Below are 21618 nucleotides of genomic sequence, written 5' to 3' on the forward strand. Positions count from 1 at the left end.
GAAATAGAAGAAAATAAAGGGAAGAGCTGTAGGATTTAGGAGAGGAAGAAAAAGAAATTTTGATTTCCTTGAGGAATGCTCGTAGGAATTTCTTTATAGCCACCTCTACGCAGAAAACCGCCACTGGTTTCCCCAGGCCTCCAGAAAACCATTGCCGATTTTCTCTTTAACCGACCCAAATTTACCATTTACTAGTTACCATCCCGTAGTAAATTCCAAAAACTGTCGCCAATTTTCTCTCCTCTCTAGAAAATCGTCGTCGATTTTCTCCTGAATCGGCCAAAATCCATTTTTTTTCCAAATTATATTTTTCATTTATTTCTTTCTTTTATATTTATTTTTGATTTTTGGATTCAGGTTATTACATTCTCCCATCCTAAAGAATTCTGTCCTCGAAATTCGTCAATTTCATATTTTCACAATTTTAAGAACTAGCTAACCACACTCATACATTTTAATTAATTCTAACATATGGAGCATCAAATCACTCAAAGTCAAACAAGATTATTACTTATGCAAACATAAACATATTACCTACGCTCTTAGCATTGTCTCCCTCTGTTGTGCCAAGCATATAAACATGTGTCGGGTCGTCGCCGCCACGAGGCACCTGGTTGTTCCTCTAATTCTGATGTGGAGTAGTTGCATTGTTCGGCAATTTTTGACACTCCCGGGCTATATGGACATACTTTCCACATCTATAGCACACGACACCCCTATCCCCGCATTCTCCCCAATACCTTTGATTACATTTGGAATAGTGGGGGTGTGACGATTCTCCTTATCATCCTCGATCATTCCTTTCTGATTTCTAACCTGTAGTATCCCTGTCTCTTCTCCATGACCCCTGTCTAACATTTTCTTGGGGTCTAGGAGAAACGGGTCTCCTCCTTCGTTCTGACGCCTCTACACCTCTTTGCAGACTCAACTCTGCAACGGTGGCTTTATCCACCAGTTCTGTGAAGTCTTGTATCTGCAAACACACCATATGCTCATGAATCCTTTTATTTATGCCCCTTTCAAACCATCTTACCTTTTGATATTTATCTGGGACCATGAAAGGTGCAAAATAGGAGAGGTCCAGGAACCTAGCAGCATATTGCTAAACAGTGAGACGCCCCTGAGTAAAGTTGAAAAATTCTCCGCCTTCTTATTTCTGGTGTGGCGGGAAAATATCGGTCGTAGAAGACCTACATGAAATGACCCCAGGTCATCGCTATAAGTATTGCTCGCTGCTCTTCCAACAGCTTCACTGCTTGCAACGACCGTTCAGCTTCTCCGGTCAGCTTAAAGGTGGCAAAAAGAACTTTTTGCTCCTCGGTGTAATTCAGCATTGCTAATATCTTCTCCATCTCTTGCATCCAAGTCTCAGCCTTGATCAGATTAGTGTCACTCTCAAAATATGAGGGTTTTAGGCAGGTGAATTGATCAATCGTACAACCCTAGTTCACTGGTGGGTAGTTCGATCCCCCAAAATCTCGTCTCATCTCTTCCTTGACCTAACGAGCTATACCTCGCAATAGTCGCTAGGTTTCAATCTCATCACCGCTGGAAGCTCCCAACTCATTTCCTCCTTCATCGTCCATGCTTTTAGCTCTAAAATCCATCCTAAACATATATAACAAAGGCAATTTTAAAATTTCTACATCTTAACATATCTAACATAATCATAAAATAGGTAACGAAATTAATATCCAAATCCTCAATTAAACATCCAACACCCAATTATCCACAATCATCTTAACCTTCAAGTTAAAATTCCAAGTTTCAGTCTCTCTTCTTGGAAACATCACCATCGATGGATTTACCGTGGTTTTCTAAAACCGTCGACTGATTCGAAAAATCACAAAAGTCTGTCAAGGGATTTCTGCCTCCAAGCTACGAAACAAAACTCAAATCCCTATCAATATCCTAATCTACCCATTCATATCCTTATTCAACTCAAACCTATACTCTGGTATTAATCCTTATAAATTCTGCAGAATCTATAACCTAAAACCCTGATACCAACTGTAACGCCCTGAACTCGCCAAGTGGGGCCCAGGGTGTTATGAGACTAATCAGGTGTCTCTGATACCATTTACATAGCAGAACTAATTAAAAAAACCTTAAACAAAATACCAGAGTTTTATATACATATATAAACAAACCCTTAAAAGAGTATGACCAAATCCTCCATATTGCATAGTTAGGAAAATTTAACATAAAACTATATATAAACATGTTCTTTTAACCACTCACAACTAAACTCCGCCCCAAAGCTATCTAAGCTCGATCACCTAAAGGACCTGAAAAGAATAATAATTCAACGGGGTGAGACACCTCTCAGTAAGGTAGAAAAAGCCATAACAGTGTGTGGCAGAGAGTTTAATACATACCAAAAATAATTATCTGATAATCAATAACATAAAAGCTGAGAAATCACTTCATCAATAACAACACCGTCATCTAATATTATACACACAATCATAGTTATTTTTAACTATAATTCTCAAGAATAAGGAAGTTTACCCACTCATACAAGTAGCTTCCCTCTACTTTAACACTAATGCTAGGGCACTCACCTTACTCAGTAAGTCATTGGGTTATGTATCCAGGCAAAGTCTCCAAGAATAGGGAAGATTACCCTCCCATACAAGTAGCTTCCCTCTATTCTAGCACCACAGAAAATTATTAGGGCACTCCCCTTTCTTAGCAAGCCCTCAAGTGGCTACTTTACCATAAATACTTATGTAATTATAGTTACACACATCTAATGCCATCATTCCACAGAGATTCACGTATATACGCATACCATAACCAATCCACACAAAATACACACATACTTCATTCACATCGACACATAGTCTATATCCACATAGAAAATACAGTCCACACAGGACTCCCATTCATACAAAACACATGAACACATATGACTGGTTCGCACAGAACTAGCACCATCACAGAATACACGATCCACACAGGACTAACCATTCACAAAATATACGGTCCACACAGGATTGGTCTACACAAGACTAACATCTTCACAGAATACATCCTAGCCCACACAAGCACCACAACCACACAGGTTACAAATCCACACAAACAACCCCGTTCATAGTAAATCGGTAAAACAAACTCCTCATTCCACTACCAATGTTTTACCCCTTAATATAAATGCCCATATAAGAATCTCTTTATACCACTGCCAATGTTATATGAAGATTTATATCAAGTACGATATAATGACCTCCTTATACCACTATCAACACTATATCGCAATTTTCATGAACCATAGCACAAAACACATCCATAGCATAACCAATCATCCAGGTACATCAACGCATTCACCACAGTATTTGTAATCCAACAATTTTCATAGCTAAACAGTATTCACAACCAAGTAGAATTTATAACTCAATCAGTAGCCACATGCAAACAACAGTCGCATCTTGCAACCATTTAATTATAAAAGTTATCTTCATACCACACGAATTTTTCCTAAATACAATATATATTATAAAAATCATTTTTGTTCCAACAGTCTACCCATTCAGATAATTATACCTAAATATGTATAATTTTATACTCAAATTTAATAGGTTTAAAATTAATTAAAAAGCTGCTATAACGTTTTCCCCTTACCTACTCCTCAAATTTCTACCTAAACTGAACGGAACATGAGACCCTGTATTTCGAAAATCCCAACTTACTCAAATCTCAAAACAATATTCATTTAATACTTCCTAGGTTCCATATACTTCAATATAATAATAAAACTTTAAAATATCTCGCTTACCCTAATTTTAGGATGGTGCCCCAAAATCCCGAATCAACGATCTGCTCCGATAGCTTTGCAGAGAATGATCCCACGAACCTTGTGGTGGTTCCGAATCTTCAAAATAAGCCTTAGTGGAGCGAGAAATCAAAGAAAATAAAGGGAAGAGTCATAGGTTTTTGGAGAGGAAGAAAAAGAAATTTTGATTTCCTTGAGGAATGCTCGCAGAACTTTCTTTATAGCCACCTCTATGAAGAAAATCGTCGTCACTTTCCCCAGGCCTATAGAAAACAGTCGTCGATTTTCTTTTTAATCGGCCCAAATTTACCGTTAACTAGTTACCATCCCACAGTAAATTCCGAAAACTATCGCCGATTTTCTTTTGTCTCCAGAAAATTGTTGCCGATTTTCTCCTGAACCGACCAAAATCCATTTTTTTTTCCAAATTATATTTTCCCTTTATTTCTTTCTTTTATATTTATTTTTAGTTTTTGGATTCGGGTTATTACAACATGATTCATAAAAAAATTAACGCAAAAATATCACATGAATCATGGCATAGAATATTTAATAAAGTTGGAGGAGGAAGATGTACCTATTTTGATTTAACTCCTTTGTCATTCAAGCCCAAAATCCTTGAAGTGGTGTTCTCCTCTCTCTCGGTTTTTCCACGCTTCTTAATGTTCCCAAAATACCTTAGCACTACTAGTACAAGATATAAACCTCTTTAAAAAACATTAGTAGCATAAAGCACAATAAATAATGCATGACATGCAAATGATATGTGTTAAAACCAATGTCATGCTCATTCATTTCACATTCAAACTTGGAAACTATGAATTTTTAAAATCATTTTTATTGAGATAAAAATCCTTTGACAAACACTTTCCAAAACTTCCAATCAATTGATTTTACAAAAATCATTTTCAATATTCAAATGGTAAAATCTATAAAATAAAAGTAGTGGAGGATTTGCAAAGGTTCGACCCTCAAAAGAGGGATACACCAAATATGAGTCTTTGCAATCTTTATGCAAAAACGGTTAAACTTATTGTAACCGGGTTCTGATATCAATTGAGAGTTATGGTGTGATCCTAAGAAGGGGGTGAATTGAGATTTAAAAAATATTTTACTAATTTAAACTTCACTGATTCACCACATTAAATCTCATTTTGAAATTAAAGCGTGCATGAAAAATAAGAATGACAATAAATAAACATTTATACACATGCGGAAATTAAAGTGCGAAATTTAAATGAGAGAGTGTTGACCTGATTGGTCACACCTAATTTTGATTATGACAAATACTCTTGGTACTGATGGTTGTACTAAGACTTGCATGCAGGTTCACTAGGCACGTGTATTTGGACTAAAAGACATACTATGATGGCGTGCGGTGTTCGTGCCGATGAATGAAGAATTTTGTGTTGTATTTGTATTTATGATTCTGTTTCTTCATTCTGAGATATAATTTTATTATAGACTGTACACTAATATGGCTTGTAATAATTTGCATCATGCATGATTGGTAGGTTTGCTCAAATCGACCTTAGTTGGACTTTAGGTACCTACACAGACTATAGAAAGACCTTAGGGAACACCATTCGGTCGACCAACACCGGATTTTTTTGGTGCACTCAAAAAGGCTTAGAAATGACCCTGGGACATTCACTATTGCACATGTATGGATTAGACTCTTGAATAGGGTGTTTGGTGCATGAAATAGGACCGAATTGTACAAAATGTGCACACTTGGTCGACCAACCCTTTATGTTTATTTTGCCCCCGATCGACTGAACCTGGTTCGGGTCAACTAGTTGACCACAGCCCAGTCGACCAAACCCTGATAGTTCATTTGACCTCAGTCGACCGAAACCCCTTGAAGTCAACAGTTTGACTTCCTAGTCGACCGAGACAAATTTGTACTGCACCAACCTGGTCGACCAAGTTCCCACGTGTGGGATCCAACGGTCTGGTCGACCGACCAACTTAGTTCATTCTAGCACTAGTCGACTGAACCGCGCTAATTTGTAAAAATCGCCTCGGACATACCTATCTGGTTGACTGACCCTGAAGTTCAAATTTGGCCCAATTAACCGAGCCATAAGAACTTCGGTCGACCGAATCCATCCTAGTCGACCGGTGCTCTTGGGTTGCCCCTTATTTTTTACCGCGGTTATCCTTTTTAAATGGGGTTAATTTTTGTAAAATTGTTTAAAACTTTTTTAATTATTTCCATTGGGTCCCCAACGGTCAAAAATTCCTCTTTGCCTATATATACTTATTCATTTGTCATAATTAGCAAGGATTAGCAAACTTGATTAGACAAAAATTCTCTCAACACCCAAAATCCTTTATTAGCCAAATAATACTTCCAAACACTCACATACTCCTCATTCTTGATTTCTGCAAGCATTGTGAGTATTTTCTAAGGCTATTGTGCTTGATCTCTATAGCTAGAACTCTTATTTACATTATTGTTTAATTGATTTTTTGTGAGAATTTAGCATTAAGGTTTTTCCACCAATTTCATTTGATAAATTTAGTGTGGAAAAACTTTGAGGGTTGTGGTTCTTGCATTGTTGTTGCAAGTTACCTAAACCTAGATTTTTTTTATGTGCAAAAACTTGTTTCAAAAGCTAGTGCTTCAAACAACTCTAGTGTGCTTTGAATATTAGAATATTGTATTGAGTTTGTTTGTTTAAACTTGCTTAGCACAATTTGAAACACTGATATGATATTATATTAGTCACATAGTGTGTTTTAAATATTGCTTGGGTATACACTCTAAATCTGAACAGAAAACTTATACGTGACTGAGTGTTTAGCACACATTAGAGCACTGAGCATATTTACATATCATTTGTGCTTACATTATTGATTGAGCTGTATTGGTGCACACATCTACTTTTCTAGAAGCACATTTCTGTATACAAACATTTTATAACAATTGGTTGTATTTCAGGCATGGGCCTGAAGAGGGAGACTAGCCCTGTGGAATAGTCACGGATTGGCTTAGGCCCGGTTAGGAAAGTTAGGAGCACCATCCTGTTAAGGCATGTTGGTTGAGGTCAACCCCTTAAATTAACCTGGTTTATATAGGTGCCGCTCCACCCGTTTAAGTGAGCATTATAGTGGTAACCCAGTTGTATTTCTTATTGTTCTTTCTCCTTTGATTTCGTAGGTTGTACATTATAGAGTATATAGTGTTTAGGGTCCTTAGAGTAGGTCATATGTAAGTTGGAGGTGCTATTGACTTAGATTAGGCCAAGGCTAGTTCTTGAGATTTTCTTTTGATGCACTCTCTGTGTATATATTGTCTTCTTCTTCTTCTTCTTTTTTTCATTTCTTTTCGCTTATTTATTTATTTATTTATTTTGTCTTGCACATCACCATGCTTTTGGAAGGGTTGTACTTGTTCTCTTGATGATCTATATACATTGTACTGCCTATGAATATAAATGAAAATACATGGTGTTTTTGGTATCTCCATGTCTTTTGTGTTTCAGTGTATTATTGCATGCGATGTCTGGATTTAATGTTTCTTACTTATGCAGGTACTCTAGTTGATTTTTATTGCCCCATGTCGTGTTTTCTCTCCCATAATTCCTAGGTTCTTTCTTTCCACACTTCAATGAAGACACTGAAGTTTTAAGTTAGGGGTAGGGGGTAGGAAACCACTACATGACACATTTCAAAGCACAAAAAATGACACCTTTTCTAAAATATTTTTGTGAACACTAGGTATTTAATGACATGTTAACATCTATTATTATCTTTACATACGCTTATATTACCTAGACATTACATGCATAGGCTTATTAGTTATATGACCTTATTATGCTTACTAACAAAGTAGTGAGTTATTTATGCGTAGTTTCACATAACATAGCCTATGTGCAAATATAACAATTTATGTGGGTTCACTAGTGATGCATTTGTGTTAATGTGGTTATGTAAACTCTTGTATTCACATGGTACGTCACGAGGCTAAAAAGGCATTTACACGTGATTTGTAGCACTTAGGGTTCCTTGAAAGCATTGAGAGAACAACTTTGGAGACTATGACACCTTGTGAAGCACTTTTGAACCATTCATTCATTTCTTGAGTTGTTGACGTCAAACTTTGAGTTTATGGAACTCAACTTTCCCTTTCTTTTTGGATTTTATTTACTCGTTAGTCTCGGTTCTTGCATTTGCTAGCCTAGAGGTGATGTATAGTGGGAAGATATAAACCTAGGTCTTGTAACCTACTCAAGACGTGAAAATTGAGCCACCCCAAGAAACAGAATTAATTCATGGACCCCTTTTCGAGCTTAACATCCCATTGGTGATATAAAGACATAAAAAGTTGTGAAAAATGTCAGAAGAAAAAGAAAAAGAAAAAGAAATAAAAAAAACTATGTAGAATACAAGCTAGAGACATAACACATAATTCTACAAGACTCTTCAGTTGTCCGATGCATAAGTTGTATTCACGCCTGATATATGAATAAGTCAATCTAGGGTGGCCTTGATTGGACGTGGAGAGTAGGTGAGAAGATGTTAGGGTGAAGGACCCGACACCTCGTGTTTCCCTGGATCCCATTCTGATGAGACTAGTTTACTCCATGTTTAACATCGGTTCTTCAAAATATGTGGTATGTTTGATCATGACATTCTTCCTCACATATAAGAGAAAACCTATCTTTCTTGAGTATTTTTTAGGGTATACTAGTGAGGCTAAGTCAAGACAACCATTTTGTAGGTGTCTAAGGGTATCCTAAGTGTGGCAGATCATACATTTTACACATGCCTTGCGATGTAACCTATCTATGCTTGAATTTACATAATAATATTAGCTTTGAATTGCAATTGCTAGATGATTCTCTATGAGTGTATTGTTTTTTATGGCTAGGTATTGTAGAGACTTGCATAAGTTAATTGCTACGGAGTGTGTGTATAATGGAGTCATGTATGAAAAGGCCTATATGTAACTAGGTTATATTCTTGTATGTAAAATGGTATGACTGTGTTGCATGCAATATTATCTGATGTTCACTAAGTTGGTGTTTGTAGGTATTGCCTTGGAAACCCTCACGAGACTACAACTTGTCCACTAGGTTCAACGTAGGGGTTTAAAGTTTTATTGCATATAGCAAATGCAACTGTGTTTCCCATGAAAGAGGAGGTAGATGGGATTTCCTTAGTTTTCTTAGTTTTTGCTTTGCTCGAGGGCTAGAAAAGTGTAAGTTGGGGGTTGTGATGAGTCCCTAAAATGCATGATTTTAGGCCCTCATTTACCTTTGCTTTGTCTTCATTTATTATGTATATGCCCTTCGTTATCATATTTCGGAGTTATGTAATGTTTGTTCGTGTTTCAAGAAAAATAGGTTAAAACCGAGGAGTTAAGCAATACGAGAAGCCAATGGAGTATTTAGGATACTTAAAGCTCAAATCAACTGTCTAGTCAAGCTCCTAATGCCTCAACACACATAAAAGAGAAAAATACTCTGTTTGACCATGTGATCCTCAAGGGTGACCAAGTCGAGATACTGAAACTTATTGAGCCCAAAAATACCAAGAGTCTCGACCAAGTGCTCGACCAAGAAGACCTTGAGGGGCGATCAGGTCGAGTTCCTGAGCTGAACTAAAGATTGAAATACTAAGAGTCTCGACCGAGTGCTCGACCAGCAAGACCTTAAGGGGCAACCAAGTCTAGATCTCAACCAGCATCTTGACCAACAGCTCGACTAGAAAAAATAGGGGTGCGACCTGGTCTCCAATGACGATCTTCTGCGCGAGATTTTGTGCTAAAATTTCCTATTTCGAAATTCAAACGTTGTAAACCCTAATGGGTATAAATATTAGCTACAAATATGTTCTAGGGTTTCCTCTTTGGCTGATTTTAGGTTAGTGACAGACTTAGAACACCATTGAGATCCAATGTACATTAGTTGGATTAGATTTCAATATCAGTTCTGGATTGTGCAAGAGGTGTTCGATGGCCTGTGACAATCAGCGGCACTCTCGTATTTTTCGAGTAGATTAGATGGTCATTCCATTGCAGGGACAGTTGTTTGTGAGAGACAACTCGAATACCAAGGGATGATTTTTACATGCTTTCACTTTACTTCTTTCATTTATATGCTTTCTTTTAATCGCTTTCATTACTGCTTTCAATCTACTGCTCTGATTCTAACAAAAGATTGCAGATAAGGATAAGCACTACTACAGTCTCTACCAAATAAAAATAGTTGGCTACGGAACCGTGGAGGTGTTCGTGATCTTTGAGACAGGGTATACTTCGGTTCCCGACCATGATCCAGATGGTTGGTGCACTCTTGCTACCTTGTGCTCTCGAATGACCCTCTCCCTCTTGGCTTGAGATTCTTGGGTTAGTACTTCTATGGATAGCTAGTGGAGTGTAGTCAGAGGCAAGGCGTCTAACGTCTGATTCAAGTCGAAGCATCACTTTGTAGGAGTAGGGCACTTTAGATTTTATATGCTTTCCATTAGTTATTAGAAACACCACAAAAATCCCACCTTTACACTTCTTTTTATACAAAGCTTTAATAAACTAATCTGGAAAAAGGTTGATAACTGCACTCTAATCCCCATTGATTGACATCCGACTTCTCCACTTTCTACTGAACTTGGGATTAAGTTAAGTTTTATAAACATTATTTTTGGTACTTAAGGACCCAAGCCTTGGCGAGCCTACCAATAGATTTGTAGGTATCTCAAACTGCTTATTGATAATGTCATCTGTTGGAGCATATAGTTCATTTTCTTTCCAAACCATATAACTATGGTATCTTAGGGGGAGTTTTTTTTTTATGTCTAATACCCTATTATCTGCAATGCTCATCAAATAACCCAGAATACTCACCATTTTTGTTAGTACAAATGTATTTAAGATTTTTTCAATATCTATCTTTCAACTAAAGCTTGAAATTATTTTAAACTTATCAAGCACTTGGTCCTTTGTCATCAAAGCATCTACTGGGGTTCTATTTTCTACCTTCCAAACTCAATGACAAATGAGTTAAACAAAAGACTTAAATCTCTCTTGTGGCAAGTCAATGATTGGAAAACTTCTGGCTATAAGGTGAAATAAGCTAATGTTTTTAAATGCTACTCAAAAGGTGGTTTGAATATATATGATATCTCTGAATGGAACACTGTTTATCCTCTAAAGTTGTTGTGGAAGCTAATTATCAGAAAAGATTCTATTTGGTGTTCTTGGATTCACGCTTATAAACTCAATGATAGAAATATTTGGGCTATCAAACCCCCTTGATCCACTCAGTACCTCTACTTGAAAATCTCTCTTAAAAGTGAGAGAAGTTATATTTGTTGACTTTTTGAGCCTGATCCATATTTTGATGCTAACAAGGCACTGGTATCTCATCTGTGTGTTGAGTGTTTGAACAGGTTTATATCTTAGCACACACATAAGGATGAAGAGAAATGGAAACCACGTGGAACTAACAGATCATACAGTCTGGCGTATTCCATGGAAAATAGAAAAGTAAAGAAGAAAGAAGACATATATTATTTCATTTGTAATTGCATTTAGTATTTTGATTTGTAATAATGCATTTCATGCATGATGGGAATTGAAAACTCAAACACGGAACCATAAACTGACTTTAGGGAACCCAACCTTTCATGAAAAATCCCCTAACTAAAAGGTCATACTCATACATATAGGGGTAAAATTTTTTAAGGGCATATCTTGGTTTTTCAAAGACCTCGGTCAACCGACCTTTAAGCGTTATAAACACCTTAGTCGACCGACCCTTCATATCTAACATGTTTACAATGCCTCAGTCGACCAACCCAAAATGAACATAACTTCCTCAGTCAACCGACCATTATACTCAACCATTTTTTGCATGTTCAGTCGACTGGCCAAAATAAACTAATTTAAGCCTTAGCCAACCCAACCTACGAAAGTTCGGAAATTGCCTTTGGTTCAGCTGACCGGCCACTTCCTCAGTCGACCGAGCCTCTCATAATATTTTGAAAATTACAAGGGTTAGTCGACCGGCGCTTTGGTTAGCCAACCGACCCTCTTTGAAAGGCTTGAATTTTTGTGTGGTTGGCAGATCGACGCCTTCGTCAATCGACCGAACCTCTCATGTTGCCTAATTTTTCAGTGCTTAAACATAATTAATTTTTGTTTAAACATTTCTAAAATACTCTTTGTATCCCTAATGGTCATATTTTGTCAAGACTCTATAAATACCCCTTCATAACTCACTTTTTAACTAATGCTTAGATCATGAATCCTCCCAAAAAATAATTTTTGTGATTCATTCAGTTTTACTCTCCTTCTCTCAATTCCTTTGAAAAATTATTTTGAAAGAGAGCTTTTCTTGTTCTTTTACTTCTTTCACTTGCAAAGTTATTGCATTTGAGAGTTGTTTAAGAAGCATTCATTTGGGCACATATATATTTTAAAAAGCACTTACTCTCTTAAGCCTTTACTTTTGAAAATCATCTTTGAAAGTAAGATTAAAGGTTCTTCACATAGTGTTTCTTTGATGAATATTTTTGTGAATAATTTATTTATAGGGTGTGAATCATTGCACATTCATTGTAAGATTCATAAGTTCACTTGTGTTTATTTGTAAAAATATTTTTTAGCTAAATACACTAGACTTCTCTTACATTTGTTTTGAAATTTTTTTTTTTTTAAAGATCTTTAAGAGTACCTTGAGCATATTTTCATATACACAATCTTTGCTTGAAAGGTCTCTTATATTTATTCGGGCAAAACTTATTTGAAGGCAAAACCCTAAGTTCTCCTATTATTCTTTTAAAAAAAGGATTGGAGAAATATTTATTAGGATTCAAATCTTTGAAGCACTTTATCATTTACATCATTTTCAAAGATTACAAAATTATTGTGAGAAAATACCTATACTCACTTGAGCTTTAATTCATATCTTGTGTGAGTGCATTTTAAAGTTTCAATTTGTACATCTTTGCTTTTGTAGAAGCATTTTATTTGTACGCAAATTTTAATTTCTTTGTATTCCAAGCATGGCCTAAAGAAGGAGACTCACCCTGTAAGAAGTCCCGATTTGGCTTGAACCCGGTTACATACACTAGGAGGTGCATCATCCTGTAAAGTGTGTATGACTTGGTTAAGCCCGAAAAGTGAACCAAGGTGTCTCCGCCTCGTAAGGAGAACTGGTTGTAGCTCAACCCTGTAATTGAGTTGAGGTGACTCAAATTCGTAAGGAGTACTTGTTGTGGCTTAACCCCATAATTGAGCTAAGGAGACTATGCCTCGTAAGGAGTATTGTAAACAGCGTCACTCCGCCCGATTAAGTGAGCACTTAGTGGAATCCTTGAGTTGTTGACCTAAGGCGGGGATGTAGGTACGATTGGCCGAACTTCGATAACAAATATTGTGTCTTTCTCTCTCCCTACGCTATTTAATTTCCATACATGTATGTTTATTTATTGTGATTGATTATTTTACATACATGCTTTATATATTTCTAGGATTTGAGATTATGTAGAAAAGACCCTAAGTTGTGTAATACTGGCTGTAGTTTCAAATTGAACACACATAACCTAGAAAAAATTTTTTAAGTATCCAATTCACCCCTCCCTCCCTCTTGGGAATACACCATTCACATCACTATACTCATGTATTAAACATATAATAGTTAATGGAAGATCTACATCCCTATTATATGATAATTGGCATGTTCATAACCCATTAATCAGACATTATGGATATTCTTTTCAATATGATATAGGAGCCCAATTAAATGCAAAGGTAAATGAAATAATTGAAGGAAGGGGCCTGAAATGGCCAAGGAAAGGCTTAGGAAGAGCGGATAATTTAGAACATTCTATAACTTTTACTCCTAACTCAGAAAGACAAGATATTATAAAGTGGATTCCTACTTCAAATGGTATTTTTACTTTGAATTCAGCTTGGAATCACACAAGGAAGTAGAATCCTACAGAAAGTTGGGCTAGTATCATGTGGTTCAAAGGTAACATTCCCAAGCACTTCGTGATAAGCTGGTTGGCTGTCTATAATAGACTCAATAATCTAGAAAGCCTTCTTTTTTGGGGGAAAATACAAGATAATACTTACAAATTATGCAACAAAGTAAAGGAAGATAGAGATCACTTATTTTTTATATGTAAAATTTCAGAGCTTGTTTACTTTAAGACTTTCTCTTTAATGAACCTACCTAAAAGGTGCTCAAACTGGAATGAAGAGTTACTCTCAATCTCATCACCAACTAATAAGAAAAATGTCTCCAAACTCATCTGGAATTCAGCCATTTATCAAATTTGGAGGAATCAAACCAATTTTCTTTTTTAACCTATCTCTATGAATGTAGATAGTATATAGTAAACAAAATTTTATTTGATGTAAAAGGGAAGCATTATTGTAATCAACCATAAAGTTTCTGTTTGAACTTTTTGTAATGTTTCCCTCTGAGCTAATATACATTCTCACCTTTAAAAAAAAAAAAATTAGTAATAATCACTTTAATGGAAAAGAAGCAAATACTAGATGAGGAAAATGAGAAAAGAAAAAATTTTCCAAATTATTGTTTTCACGAACATAAATGACCGACCTAGAGGTGTCCAAATAAAAAAAGTCACACCCTTCAAAATTGAGAACTAGTCGTCCTTTACCTTTTATTTAAATTTTAGTCAAATCAATCAATGAATGACTATCCATTACTTCTCAAAATTTTACTCAAAAAGCATTTCTAGAAACGTACTTTTTACAAATAAAACAAGTCAAAGATCACTTTTTTTTTTTTGTAAAAGTATTTATTTAAGTGGCAAGTATAAACACTTTTTAAGCTCTCTTAAGTGAAGGCTTAGACCCTTCTCCACATAAAAAGAGAATCGAAACCCAATAGTTTTTAATGGTGAAAAAAAAGGAACAAGCATCTCACTAAAATTGTTCTTTTTTTTTTTTTTTATTTGTTTCTAAGTTTTTTTTTACCCTATATATGTATGGCCACGAGCTTAAGATCATCCTAAAGAGGAGGCACAAGTTTGGGCAAACCCACAAGTTGCACCTATCCAAAAATTTACATTTGTCTATCCAGAAGATTGTGTTTTTTAAATTATTCTTTGCATTATTCATGTTCTTTGCCTATAATGATCCGTAACAATACTTTATTAACTAATAATAATGTGTTTGGAAACTTAAATTTAAAATCTTAGTGTAATTTGTATAAATTTTTTTTTTAAAAGTAATATATTTTTATATTATAAGGTTTATATTTAATTAAAAACCTCAGTAGTGATACACTTTAACATCATAATATTTTCATACACAACTCGTCCCAAGTTTGGATAAAGGAGGAGGGTTGTGTTAAGGAGCTAAAAACAAACTTCAATCTTATCATATCTATGATATGACTTCTTACAATTATTCGATGGGCTCGATCATCACCTCAAAGTTATGTGCAGTGTCGCCACCCTGAGCATGGTATCAAATATACAAGGATTTCCGCATCATTCTAGACGTGGGTGGATAAAAAAAATAAAAAATAAAAAAATAATTCAATAGACTAGGATTAGATTAGCAACATATAATATAAAAACACTTATAGGTAAAAGCATGGAGATTATGAATACATTGATTAGAATAAAAATTATTCCAATATGCCTTCAAGAAACTAAGTTAGTAAGGGAGAAAGAAAGAAAAAATTGAAAAAATTTAGGATTCAAACTTTGATACACTAGAAAAGTAAAACATAAGAATTGGGTAGGAATTACTGTTAACAAAACTTAAAAGATAGTGTTGTAGATGCCAAAGAGTAGATGATAAAATTATAAAAATTAAGATGATATTTGGCCAAGAGATAATAAACATCATTAGTGCTTATGCTCCTAAAATAGGCTTAGCATAAAACTTTGAGTGACAATTGTGGGAAGATATTATTATCCAAGAGGTATTAGGGACTCAGAAATATTCATAGAAGCATATTTGAATGGGCATATTGGAACGGATAATAAAGGTTTTGAGATGATACAAGAAGGATATGAATATGGAAATTAAAATGAGTTTGGGGAGATGATCTTTTATACTTCGCCATATCATATGATTTTATTACATAGAGTACTTGCTTTAAGAAGACAGGAGAACACTTACTAGCCCTCACAAGTGGATAAAATAAAAACCAAATAGATTTTTTCTTAACTGGGAAGGTAAATTGTTTTATAAGAATAACTACACGCCATAAAGTTTAAGTGTTATATATAAATATTAAAAAATAAAAAAAAAATGATAAAATAAACCAGTCTAAGGAACTAGGTGGTTAAACCTGAAAAGATAAGATATAATAAAATTTAATGATCAAATGTTCAAAGATGTCCATTGAATAACAAAGGATGGTGCAGACACAAACACTCTTTGAAGTAGGATAGCTAGTTCTATTAAAAAGATAAACGAGATTTTAGATGAATCAAAAGGAAAATTCTAGAATATCAAAGAAAATTGGTGGTGAAATCAAGATATGCCCAAAAAGTTGTATATGCCAAATATATATATATACAAAACATGGCAAAAAAGTAGAAACATGGAAAACTTTGAAAAGTACAAAGAGGCAAGATGCAAAAAAGGCTGTAGTGAAGTTAAACAAAAATCATATAATAATTTATATATTAGATTAGATATAAAAAACCAAAAAAATAAAAAGGAAATGAGACATTTAGAGTAAGAGAAAAAAATAGGCAATGTAAAATGTATACAAAGTGAGGAAGATACAAAAGAAGATGATGAAGTTACTTAGTAATATAATAAAAACAAAGTAGAATGCTAAAACTTAGAATTGGCAAAGGAGAAAAAGGTTAAAAATATAAGATTTATAACAAAATTGGAGTTAAGGAAGTTAAGACCTAATTTATTATTGTTGCTATTATTTGTATACTCACATAAATTCAAACTCAAATTTAAGTCAATCACAACCTTCCTGATACTCCAAATTGGAGATACATTTTCAAGGGGAAAAAATTATGAATAGCCGGCTTGACTTCTTATAGCAGCATCATGGCACGTTAGACACTTTTTCGTTCTCAAGGACTAATAATATGGTTGAACTGTAAAATACCATCTATAGAAAGACTATACAGCCCCTCATTGCCTTGAAAAGAACAACATCACTGAGCCAAAGAAAATCCTATAAGCGTTGAGCCAATTGGGGTCCGGCAAGCTAGGACTTCTGATTAATAGATTATCCCAGATATTGCCCTAGGAATGGAATAAAATCAAGTGGAATAAATAAAAAAAAAAAATTTATTATTTTAATTCTTTATACTCTTCCGATTTTCATTGTATTTCACTCGGCAAACATTATGTGGCGGGGACTTTGAATTAAGAATTGCAAGAAGTAACACAGCTCGGCTTCCAGGAGCAAGGGGAGTACAAGAGTAGAGTTTTTGTCTGACTAACCCAATTTCAAACTCAAGCACAAGGCCCCCAAATGTGAAAATAAACATATCCTCAATTTTGACTTCCTGGAGAGTGGTTATATTGCTACTCAACAACAAATGCAACATTTAGTATTAGGCCGTCCAGGAGTTTTGGACGATTAAAGAATCGAAGCATGCAGGGTAATGTTACCTTGTGCTCGTGCTCGTCCCTGTATTGGAATTGGAATTCCAAATAAAATTAACAATGATGGGCGAAGAGTCTGCAGAAAATACATTCTCTGGTGGGTCAAAGACTCGGAGAAAGAAACCAATCAGACAAATCAAAACACAAGAATATTAAAGTTGATAACACAAACAGACTGCTCTAATCATTTTTTTCAGGGCCAAAGCGAGATATACATGTTACACTCCCCCTTGATTGGTCAGTCATACAATCCCTCCTGCTCCCAAACATCAACGAGAAAATCCACCATTTCCTGTCATTTGGGATATCACAAGCAATGACAAACAAACTATTAGGAAGGGTTAACAGTATCAGTAACCAAACCACCTAAAACATGAGAAGACTTACAGGGAGAGGAATGCGCTGCGGAAAATGCTTGCTGGTCCCAAGCAGACTCTCATAAGTTGCATTCCAACTACCAAAACAAAATGGATGAATCATACATTGAAATTAGCCATGAAGACAGATGCATGAACAAAATCACAAAAATTAAGGCTTAGAGCCCTGTTTAGTAGAACCTTTGCCTAGTCAATGTCTGTTGCACGTGTGCATACACATGAGAAAAAAAAAAATGATTTGCAAAGGATGATGTGTAATTTTTGAGCCATGGGATCCTTCAAGGAGGCCACTTGGCAACTTCTACATTTCATGTATCAAAAGTGATTGCTTGGGAGCTTGGATAATTAGTTATCTTGAATAAAAGATTAGACACAGGGCAGCTCCCAGTGACAAGGACATCCCCCACCCCTGCCCCCTACCTTCCGCCCCACACAAATCACATGGACCAAAGAAAAAAGGGTTTTCTAATGTCATGCTTGACCTAAAAGCTTAAGCTGTTACTAGGTTCAGCACACTCCCTCACATGTGACCCTCTTGTAGACATGGAGGAATGAACACATTCAATTTGAGCATGCAGACAAAAATCATATGACACTACAAATATATCAAAGAAACTTAGGACCTCATGGAACCAGGGAAATAATACCATCATGTTAGATCACTCATTACCCCAAAAGCTCAGGGTAATAAGTTGTAGGCCAACAATTAATTTAAGAGTTTCAGCATTCCCCGAGCATGCAGCCGCAATACTTGAAGAGATATAAACAATGAGTAACACTGATATTAATCAGTAGTTTATGGCATAACAGCTGTTAGGTAATGAAATTGGATGCAAATGATGCATTTGAATGTGAAGAAAAAAAAAACCAACCAGTGCACAAGGATGGGCTGAGAGAAGGGTTGCACCATCAATTTTCATGCAAGCATCGAAAATAGGATGGCCTGAGAGATGGGTCGCACCATAACACAAGTGGTGACGTAAGAGGATGATCAAATTCATGAAGAGAATACAATCAAATAATACGGTGGTGGCATTAACAAAAGCTTTATATTATAGACGAGCAAGCTATTATGACTTGTTTGCAAGTAGACTAAGAATCAAATTTTGACCATGAAAAATAGAAAAGCTGCTAATTAGTTTGCAATCATCTGAGAAACCCACCAACATCAGAGGGCCGTAAAGAATGTGTGTCAGGCTTGGCAATAAATAGCCCACAACCACAAGGAACAGCATTTCACATATCTAAGCAAGTGTTTTACACAGCCAGTCAATGAATGCCCACTGGGGAATACAGTTTTTTTCACAATGAGTAAAGATAAATGCAAGTCCCAGTTGGGTTAGCATGGAATATTGTAAGGCACCCACAGTACAGCAATAGACATGCAGATCCTGCAAAGGAGCACCATGAAAAGCTACGAGAAAAGGGGTGGTTTCGTGGTGGCCATAGTTGTTTTGATGAGCTTGGCGCCATGTGAGGGTGTATAAAAGTCCATCAAGCCTGCTTGTGAGCCACTCGGACTCGACTCGTCCTCTAACTTGACTTGACTTCATTCTACTCAAGTTCGAGTTGAGTTTGAACTACTCGAGTATTTTAACAAGTTGAGTTCAACTTGATAATAGTACTCAAGTTGAGTTTCAAACCTAATCGAGCTTTTTAATTTTATTATTTTTATATAATACAAGTCATTAAATATATTTTTCATAAATATATATAATATTACATGTACATTATATACATTTATATATGTATTTAATATTAATTTATAATTAAGTCAAGTTTGAGTTTTAATAACTTTTAGTCAAGTCAAGTTCAAGTACAACAATTTTGATTTTCAAGTCGAGTTGAGTCAAGTTCAAGTATTTCATTGTGTCGACCTGACTCAACTCAAGCACACCCCTAGCGCCATCCGTTCTAGGTTCATTGATGCAGTCTATGGAGATATTTATGCTGAAAAGGTTGAGTCCTTGGGGATGAGGAAAGACAAAAACAGTGAAGAGGGCTCAGATCACAAATGGAAAAGGCAGCAGCCAAGGACTGAATTAGACTGACCAATCATAGTGGAGCAATAGCTGGTAATAATGTTATTGTCCATGCACACCAGAATATAAATCAAAACCTAAGAGCAAGGTCCAAATTTCAAGTTCGAATCAGATTTTGAAGCTCTAAAAGTACGAAAATTTTGACCAAAAATTTGGATTTTGATGTCAATTTTGATTTCGATTTGAAAATAATGGAAATCAGTAGAAGAACATGAAATTCTTTTATGAAACTTTAGAAATGGTTAATAGATGTAATAATATAAGTTCTAGAATTTATATATTACAAGTTAAGTACATTTATGTGGTATGAGCTAGAAAAGTAGTAATATAATTTTTGTATAAAATATATTTGTAAGATAATGTGCATTAGGCATATTCAATTAATACAAATGAAATATCTAAATCATTTTTACATACAAATAATAATAATTTAGACATGAATGGTTAGATAAAAAATGTTGTAAGTTATTTTTTTCATACAATTTTAAAAGCCCTTGTAATAATCCTTTTGTTTCAATAAAAATAAATAAATTAAAAGAGAAATTTCTTTTTGCTCCTAAACCTTTCATTTGCATTCCGAGCAAATTTTGTTCTATAATTGAAATTTTTGACAAGTTTTGCTAAAATTTTGAGATTTCAATAAATTTTCGACAACTCATTGAAATTTTGATGGAAATTATGTAAAACAGAAATCGACTGCCATTTCAATTTCGAGGGAGATGAAATTGGAAATTTCGAAAATTTTGTGTAAATTTAAGGCCATGCCTAGGAGATAAATAAGGAGGGATTCATTTGAGAACAAAGAAAACCAAGAGGAGATAAGAAGTTGCTCAAGCATTGGAAAAAAGCACAAGAGGCCTATTTAAAGCCATATAAGGACTGTTGCAATACAGAAAAAGAGAGGGTATTGAGAGTCAACAAAAATTTCGGGTTGATGAATGTAGAAGCACTGATGGAAGATCGCTTGTAGATAATTCTCGCAGTCATATTTTTTTTGAAGATTTAAAAATTAGGAAATTTGTTTTGAATTAGTAAATGTTGATATTTTATAAGTTCAGATGATTTAAATTTATTTTATGTACTTTAAGTGCTTAAGAGTTGTTATGTAATTATTTAAGTTGTCATGTAGATAAGTACTTTCTTTTGTATTAGACAATTATATATTTGAATTCAGAACTGGTTCCCTCTTTCTCTCTCTCTGTTCTATTCCTCTCCCTCTTCCACCTCCTTCCCTCTGTTTCTCTCTCTCCACTAATTCTATTTCATGTTATGTCCTGCATCAGTCTCTTTTACTTTCTATCTTCTTCTTCATTGTTTCACTATCTTAATTCACTTTCTCTGTTTCTGTTCCTCACCATGCTAAATCATCAACTTTGTTAGATTCCCATGAAGGGATACAACGCTATCTCCAGCTAACTAAGAGGCGTATCTCTGGAGACAGCAATAACAAGCACAGTCCAGGCTTTAACACCGAGGCTGAAGGTGATAGTATAATTAAATCCTAGATTGTTGAGTGTAATCTCTGGCAATGAGGCAAGCCTTATTATGGTGGTTGTTGTCACACCCATTTATTGACCACAATGCTTGTATTTTTTGAGGGCAGGCACAAGAACCCATATTCCATTTTTTTTAGGGTCTAAAGTTTCTCAGCCATGGCAGATTGCCACACAGCACACTTATTTGCCTGTGGGAAGGATGTATGGCAGCAATGTGACACGTTTGGTTTGAGTTAAGAGTAGATAGTCATAGTTGCATAGGACAGGTATGTTTGGGTGGAGAAGAATTAGGTTGGATGACCAGATGGAGTGGGAGAGCTAAGGTCCATAATAAGTTGGATTC

General features: G+C 35.3%; 1 protein-coding gene across 6 annotated transcripts in view; it reads right to left on the minus strand.

Annotated features, from left to right (window-relative positions):
* Positions 1 to 17276: 17276 nt before the first annotated feature.
* Positions 17277 to 21618, minus strand: part of LOC131152060 (uncharacterized) — a 44419-nt gene continuing 40077 nt past the window's right edge. For 4 of the 6 annotated variants that reach the window (XM_058103662.1, XM_058103663.1, XM_058103665.1 and 1 more), the window contains 2 exons: positions 17748 to 17814; positions 17277 to 17652 (listed from right to left, as the gene is read on the minus strand). In XM_058103662.1, the coding sequence (XP_057959645.1) occupies positions 17599 to 17652; positions 17748 to 17814 (121 nt within the window). In that variant the 3' untranslated portion in view covers positions 17277 to 17598. The remainder of the gene's footprint in view (positions 17653 to 17747; positions 17815 to 21618) is intronic. The other 2 variants (XM_058103661.1, XM_058103664.1) reach the window with 2 other exon arrangements.

The sequence above is a fragment of the Malania oleifera genome, chromosome 3, assembly GCF_029873635.1.
Source record: "Malania oleifera isolate guangnan ecotype guangnan chromosome 3, ASM2987363v1, whole genome shotgun sequence".
Taxonomy (NCBI): Eukaryota; Viridiplantae; Streptophyta; class Magnoliopsida; order Santalales; family Ximeniaceae; genus Malania; species Malania oleifera.